At 29.6% G+C, this 8,275-nt stretch overlaps 1 protein-coding gene across 1 annotated transcript; it reads left to right on the top strand.

Annotated features, from left to right (window-relative positions):
• The first annotated feature begins 2,250 nt into the window (after positions 1-2,250).
• LOC131607297 (probable esterase D14L) lies at positions 2,251-4,698 on the top strand. Its single transcript, XM_058879313.1, has 2 exons — positions 2,251-2,811; positions 3,922-4,698. The coding sequence occupies exons 1-2, from the start codon at positions 2,444-2,446 to the stop codon at positions 4,364-4,366; spliced, it is 813 nt and encodes a 270-aa protein (XP_058735296.1). The 5' UTR covers positions 2,251-2,443; the 3' UTR covers positions 4,367-4,698.
• Positions 4,699-8,275: the final 3,577 nt, after the last annotated feature.

Raw genomic sequence — 8,275 nt, 5'->3', positions numbered from 1 at the left:
GTATGACACATGTGATCCTTTTCACTTTAGTAAACAAAAGAAACTATCATTCTCTCACAGTAATACAAAGAGTAATGCACCTTTTGAGTTGTTACATGCTGATGTTTGGGGTCCCTTTTCTACCATTTCAATGCTAGGACATAGATATTTTTTAACTCTTGTTGATGACCATAATAGGTATACTTAGATAATTTTTTAAAAACCAAATATCAAACCAAGCAGAGTATTATTCAATTCCTAGCATATCTTGAAAATCAGTTCAATACAGCTCTAAAGTGTTTTAGATCTGATAATGGAACATAATTTATTACATTATCTGAATTTTTTCTGTCCAAAGGCATAGTTCACCAAAAAATCATGTCCTTACACACCCCAACAAAATAGGGTGGTTGAAAGAAAACATAAGCATATTTTAGATGTTGCTAGATCCCTGTACTTTCATTCCAAAATCCCTCTTACTATGTGTAACTTCTGCATACAACATGTTGTCCATCTCATTAATAGACTACCTACTCCCTTACAATGAGTGCAAACCTTAGACTTTGAAGTACTGTATGGAGAGATTGAGTTTCCATGCTTGGGATTAGGTTTCTTGAATCCCACAACATTGATCAATGCTTGAGAATCTCCAGAAGATGCAAAATTACCTTGTCTCTTGTGTTGAAGAACCATAAAGAAGATTTTGCTCATGTTAGGTAATGGATCCATGAGCAATATTTGTGATCTAACCACATCAAAGTTATCATTCAGGCAAGTGAAAAATCGAATAGCACAAAGCAAGCTATGATTCTTTCTTTCTTGTCTCATTGCCTCACATGAACATCTGGTCCTGCATGTGGAATTAGGAATTGGCATATAGATTTCCAATTCTTTCCAAAAGAATTTTCAATGTAGAATAAAATTCGGTAACAATTTTATAATCTTGCTTTAAAACATAAATCCTTGCTGCAATTCTGACATCCAACGATCACCTTGAGATAACCTTTTCTTTAGATCAATCCAAACATCAATGGCATTTTCAAAGAAAACAATGGATTGTGCAATTGATTTAGAAACCGAATTTAGTAACCAAGAATCAACAAGCATACTACACATGTTCCATGCGCGAAAGGAGGGATCAAAATCATCAATCGTAATTGGTATGGATTCGTCTACAATCTTGAGCTTCATTTTACCACCAAGAGCCTTTCGCATAGATCTCACCCATGAATGATAATTGTAATCTTTAAGAACGAGTGTTACTTTAACTAAATAAGGTCCATCACTAGGATGAACATAATATGAACTGCTTTGATCCGTGTGTGGATTCGGTGGATCAAGATGAGGTGGTATGGTGGAAGATGAAAGAAAAAAATAAACAACGATTGAATAGTGCAGGTAGATCGATGAAGGTGTCTGATACAATGTTAAGAAGTTAAAACTCCATGAAAAGAATGTTTGAAGCTATGGAAACTCAAGGACGAGGATGGATGAAGAAGGAGAAAAATGATTGATGAAGCATACATTTTCATTGTTGTGCTTAAACTCAAACTCATACTAGAGCTATGTATATATAGCTTGTAAATGAAGTTATCAACTAATCTTACTAACTTCAACTTGAATAACTACCTCTATCAAACTACTTTTCAATTATGGAAACTGCTCTAACAAACTTTTGAAATTTTACCAAAATAAGAAACTTTGTTACACTATACAATTGAGCTAATTAAACTTCAATATTTCAATTTCAACACAAATTGTTGAGGAATCACGACCGATGTTTGGAAATCGTGATGTTATAGGGGTTCTTTGTCGTGGAGTGTTGACAACCATTGAATGTGATTAACGGTCGGGATGAACGAGGAAGTTGTGCTCTTATGTAATGTTAGAACTGCAGGTACACTTGTACATCATTGAATGAAACGTTTTTTTTATCTGAATTGGACTTTAGATCAATCTTCTTGGGCTTTTGACCTGCCGCAGATTGCAAGTGCAATGCAATGTCACTTTTCTGTCTTCTAATTTTAAGAAAGAAGAATCTTATTAAAATGTTTTTTTAATACATTGGTCACACCCCATTTTATATTTGTTTAACAACTAAAAAAATAAAAATGTCCTCAAATGAATGTTCCTTTCATAGATGACTATATTCATCCATCATTTTTAGTAGTAGGGTCTCCATTTCCAATCACATTTTACTGTTGGTTAACTTATTTAGGTTTATCCTAGTTAAAAAAAAACAATCTTAAAGTAGTATATGTTTGGTGTTTAATGTTTATCCCTGTTGCTGTCATTAAGGGTTTTCTAAGATCCAAAACATGACGACGTAGTCTAAAACTTTAGAACCTCAAAAGTCACAATCACAAACAACCGTATCCACCCTCCCAATTCCCATTACCAAAAACCAAACAAAAAAGAAACAAACCTATAGTTATCATTATCAACAAACCCAACACACACAAAAATGGGAATAGTAGAAGAAGCACACAACGTGAAAATCTTAGGAACAGGCACACGGTTCATAGTTCTAGCTCACGGATTCGGCACAGACCAATCTGTATGGAAGCACCTCGTACCTCATCTTCTAGAACAATTTCGTGTCATACTTTACGACAACATGGGAGCTGGTACAACTAATCCGGATTACTTCGACTTCGAACGTTACTCAACGTTAGAAGGCTATGCTTATGATTTACTAGCAATCTTACAAGAAGTTGGAGTTGATTCTTGTATCTTTGTTGGTCATTCGGTTTCTGCTATGATAGGAACTGTTGCATCGATTTCTCGTCCTGATTTGTTTGCCAAAATCATCATGGTATCTGCTTCCCCAAGGTAATTAGTGTTTGGTGGTTTGATGATTTGATGTTTAAGGTTAATCATTTTGGAATGATAGTTAGTTTGACTTTTTTCTTTGAATGCTTCTGTTTCCAGAAATAGATACTATTATTATATTTTATTTAACCACTAAAATTTTGTTTTGATTTTAGTCACTAATAAGGGAAAACTTGAGCTTTACCTTTTTCTTAATTAAAATTAAAAATATTTATACTTATTTATTAGTGTCATGATACCTATCATTATTAAACTAACATTGCATATCATTTTAATTAGTTTCAATTTTGATATTATTTTGGTAATGATAATATTTTTAAAATTAATGTTTAAGTGATTGTTCAGATTATGTACTCTCTTGCCCTCAAATTAGATGTCTCTTTCAAAAAATTTATTATAAAAATAAATTAAATTAATTTAATAAAATATTTGTATAACTCAGTTAATAAAGTAATTTCTTTAGTCTTATTTGTAAGCAAAAGTTTTGAGGTATTTTTTCGTTTTAAATATAAGAAAATTATAATTAATTTATGCACATTCAATCATTTGTTGCAAAACTATATCAACATTATTTACTTAATGTTGTGAAGAGATAATAATTTAATTAGAGATAGGTTAATAATTTTTTTATCCTTATAAAATTAAAAATTGAATATACCTGACTATTATTTTTAATAGTGTGAAAATTGATTTTTATTTATAATTAAAGGTGGAGAGAGCAGTTAGTTAAGTTAAAATACAATAAATAAATATATAATAGTAAAAAAATTAATAAATACTACTTTGGTAAGATAAATGAATAACTAATGTGAGACAAGAATATATTTTAAAGAAACACTTAATAATATTTTTTTTGTAGCAGTTTTGATCATGTTAATTCTTGTGATATTCTCTAATTCTAGATAATTTATTAATTTTAATCATAAAATGTGAGACATAAATTAAGCACAAAATTTCTTATATTTTATTTCAGACCTCATTTTTTAAAGTACTAAACAAAATTAATATATTTTCGTGGCTCAAAATATATAATTTATTAATATATCATTAAAAAGTAATAAAATGATTAATGATGTTGTGTTGGTGATTATGTATTTGTATTTTGTGAAGGTATTTGAACGACAGTAATTACTTCGGAGGATTCGAACAAGAAGATTTAGATCAATTATTCAACGCTATGGCATCAAATTACAAATCATGGTGTTCAGGCTTTGCTCCAATGGCCATTGGAGGGGACATGGAGTCAGTGGCAGTACAAGAATTCAGTAGAACATTGTTCAACATGAGACCCGACATAGCACTAAGCGTGTTACAAACAATTTTCAAAAGTGACATGAGACAAATATTATGTCTCGTCACTGTCCCATGTCACATAATACAAAGTATGAAGGACTTGGCTGTTCCGGTCGTGGTGGCGGAGTATCTCCACCAACACGTCGGCGCCGAGTCCATTGTCGAGGTGATGTCGACGGAGGGTCATTTACCGCAGTTGAGCTCGCCGGATGTTGTTATTCCGGTGATACTAAAACACATTCTTCATGATATTGAAGCTTAATGTTAATTAATGTGTGGTTGGTGTGTGTTTGTGGTGCATGATTGTATTGTTTAGGTTTTAATAAAGAAATAAAATATTGAAAGAGACAAAGAGAGTTGCTTTTTGTTTTGTGTCTTTTTCGTAGATGACCAAGAGAAATGGGGTTGGCAACACATGGTTTCATATCAATTATGCATTGTTGTTTATTGTATATTAGTTTTTAATTTAGTTTAGTTTTGGTAGGTGGTGATACCATTTGATAGGTATTGGTATCAATTGTTGTCATCTATGTATTAATAATGTGGAGATGGAGGCTGTAAATAATGAATAAATAGTTTGTTGTCTTGTTATCATATTTTTCACAAGTTTATTTTATTCCAACTATTCATCTTTCCTTTAATTGGATTTTTATATTAAACTTTTGAGTAATGCTATTTAGTACGAAGGAATTTAGGGAAGAAATGCAAGAATGAACACATGTCACTATATTATAGAGAAACTTTTAATTTATTTTTAATTTAATTTTTTTTTTAATAGGTATCATGGGGGTGGTGGTGATAATAAATGATTGAGATTTATTCTTGCCTTTCTTGTTTTTATGTTTTCTTAACAATTAACATTTTCCTAAACTTTTATATCTTTTTATCATATATAGATATGATCTTTCCTAAAGTGATTGATTTATTTATAATCATAAACCAGTCACTGCAAAATGTTTGTGGAAACAAGGTAACAACTAATAATAAAAAGGGAAAATTAACATATCCTATAATGAAAGGATTACTTGCTACACTCAACTCATATGCTTCTCTCACGGACGAAGGATTTTTTTTTTCTGATTCTCTCATTCACCAAAAACAAATGTATTAAAATTAATGGTATTAAAAAAATTGATAAAATAGAGAGAGAAAATATTAGAGAGAGATAGAGATAAAAGTGTGAAGGAGATAGTTGGAGAGAACAAATTAAAATAGAGGATCCTAGTCCTTCTCTCAGTGTCTATGAATCTTACTCAACCAACTCATTGGAAAATATCAATTTCTATGAAGATTTTTTAGCATTGAGGTCCATTTCATGACAACTTGGAGGTACAACACATAATTAACACCTAGAAACACGTAACAAGTTAAAACAATGTTTAAACTTATCATTGATATCTGATTTGGTCGACATATCAGATGAATTATTTGAACTATAAACTTTTTTAAGTAATATTTTTTCATATACAAATAACCCTTTGATTTTATAAAATTTCACGTCAATATGTTTGGTGATAGCATACACATGATTATTTTTCAAATTAATTGTAACCTAACTATCACATCCTTATAACCATTAAATTTCTTTGGCATTCTTAACTATTATCTTGTACTCTACTTCATTTGTAAACATGGTTATTATATATATTGAATGGAAGACTCCCAGCAAATACGTCTGCCTACAATAACAATGATGTGTCTTGCTGTACCTGTAACCTCACCTAATTGGTGATTAAGGTGTTAAAAGTATTGACATGTTTTAAGTTGGATCTTTATACATTTTCAAAAAGGCATTTGTTTAATAGTAAGTTTATCAGTGTCATAGATATATATTGACTCTTCAATTTATCTCAAGTCGCCCTTTAACATATGAGCTATGTTTCCTTTAAATCTTGAATGTCATTGTTATCTGTCTTTTGGCATCATTTTTACACATGATATCAATGTCGACCCATTGTCTTTAAGGTAAGGAATTTTTTTCCATTTTTCAATAAATAAAAAAATTTATTATTAATATTTTAGGTGTGTAAAAGTTAAATTATGGAAATATATCTCATCACTTTAAAAAAAATGCAAACATACTTAAAAAAAATTTAGTAATTGAACTTTTCATTTTTTACTGGGAATGGAGAAGATTATAGAAAATGATATTCTTACTAATACATTGAACTGTATTCACTATTCACCAATACGATGAATTAACAGTGATTTATTAAAAAAATAATAATGTTTTAAAATATATATATCAAATAATATTAAAAAAAATTGAGATTGGAGACTGCTATAAAAATTATGTAACTTCATCACTTTATTAGCCAATATTTTATACTTTATTAACCAATTTTATTTTACAAATAAAAATTATTTTTAATATTTGAGTATTTATTAACCAACTCTATCACTTTACTAACCAACATTTTACACTTCATTAACAAACTTTTTTTTACTACTAAAAATTATTTTTAATATCTCCGTGTTTATTAATTAACATCATCACTTCATTAATCAACATTTTACACTTCATTAACCAATTTTGTTTTACTACTAAAAAATTATTTTTAATATCTGACCATTTATAAACCGAACTATAAATCATATTAACAAACTTTTTACACTCAATTACCAACTTTGTGTTACCACTGTTCATGTTACTATTCACGACTAACGTTTATATTACTACTATTTATGTTACTATTCACGTTATTTGTGAATAGCAAATACAGTGTAGGTGTAAATAATGGTGTGAAATTAGAAGATTATAACTCTATTTTAGGGTTTATTTGAATGAGCTTACAGGTCAAACAATATTATGGTAGTTTCTCCTTCTAATATCATTTGGTTACAATTTAGTCAATTAATCAACCAAAATTGTTATTGGTGGAGAATTTACAGTCTCTGTTCTTTCTGGGAGGGGCTATTAAGGGATCATCCTGCCAATGCCATCCTTGAAGAGTGAGTAATGGTGAGAATAGTCAAGCAAAAGAAGAGAAATAGGGGCATTCTTAGTAAGCATATCATATGGGAGAAATTATGCAAAGAAAATATACTAAGAGTGAGAATAGAATCATGTTGATTGTGGATCCAAATCACTCTTCTAATATCTAAGTGAGCGTATTGGCCTTGTGAATGTACATCTTAATCAAAATATGTTGAGATATATGGATTGGCTTAATTTGGCCTTTTCTCAATACGTTTTGGAACATTTAGGTAGGCTTTGTTATGCATTTTTATTATGAAACTTTTTAATTCATCTCCGAATATGTTAAAGATCTTCTAATGCTCTAATTATAATCATTTTTAAATAATTTTTTGTTAATTTTCTTTGAAGTTTCTTTTCAATAATTATGTATAAATAATTAATATCATATTTTTGAAACGTTAAATTTCTTTTATGCACTTACTCAAACTCCCTTGAAAACATGGCCATTCTTCACAAATTTCAATTCTTAACAATCAATCATACAATCTATTTATTCTATCAACTATATTTTTATCTCAAAGTATAGCAAAATATAACTACATATATTCTCTTTTTTTTTTATTGTGTATTATATCTAAAATAGTAAAATAGTTGTATACGAATATTTTGGAATTATTCTCCTGGTATGATGAAAATCAAATCCATAAGAGTACATTTTTAGTATTAATATTATTTGTATATAAGTTTTTGCTTCCGTTTCATGATATTGTCATAGTTATGTTAAAACTCGATGTTCAATTATTCATGGTTAGGAACCGAATGTTGTGAAACCAGATGTTGCTGTATCAAATGGTGTTAAGTTTGATATGGGAGATAAGAAAATAAAGTTTATCGTGTCATAGTTTATGAAAATTCCATCTAGAGGAAATTCTTGTTGCCTTGCCCGAGTAGACGTTATTGGCGAATGTGTTTGGTAGCGCCAGCCATAAGTTAATTTTTTCTAAAATTGAGAGCGATGAAAATCCAAAAATAGAATTATAGTCGCAACCTCAAAATCTTATGTACCAGTTTTTAGATAAGGAATTTAACCATTTGGTTATTAATGTTGATTTAGAAAAATATAAAATTGAAAAATTATTAGTTGTCTTGAAGAAATACCCAAAAGTCATATGGAACATCATATAAGACCTTAAAGAAGATTTTGCTAAAGGTGGACTATAAGCTTTCTAGAGAGCATAGGGGAGACTAAAC

This window comes from Vicia villosa, linkage group LG1, assembly GCF_029867415.1.
Source record: "Vicia villosa cultivar HV-30 ecotype Madison, WI linkage group LG1, Vvil1.0, whole genome shotgun sequence".
Taxonomy (NCBI): Eukaryota; Viridiplantae; Streptophyta; class Magnoliopsida; order Fabales; family Fabaceae; genus Vicia; species Vicia villosa.
This window is presented reverse-complemented; position numbering and strand designations above follow the sequence as displayed.

Excerpts from the sequence above, each read along its gene's own strand:
- LOC131607297 (XM_058879313.1), top strand. The coding sequence starts at position 2,444 with ATGGGAATAGTAGAAGAAGCACACAACGTGAAAATCTTAGGAACAGGC. Across the intron at positions 2,812-3,921 it reads ATGGTATCTGCTTCCCCAAG|GTATTTGAACGACAGTAATT; the intron begins GTAATTAGTGTT and ends TATTTTGTGAAG.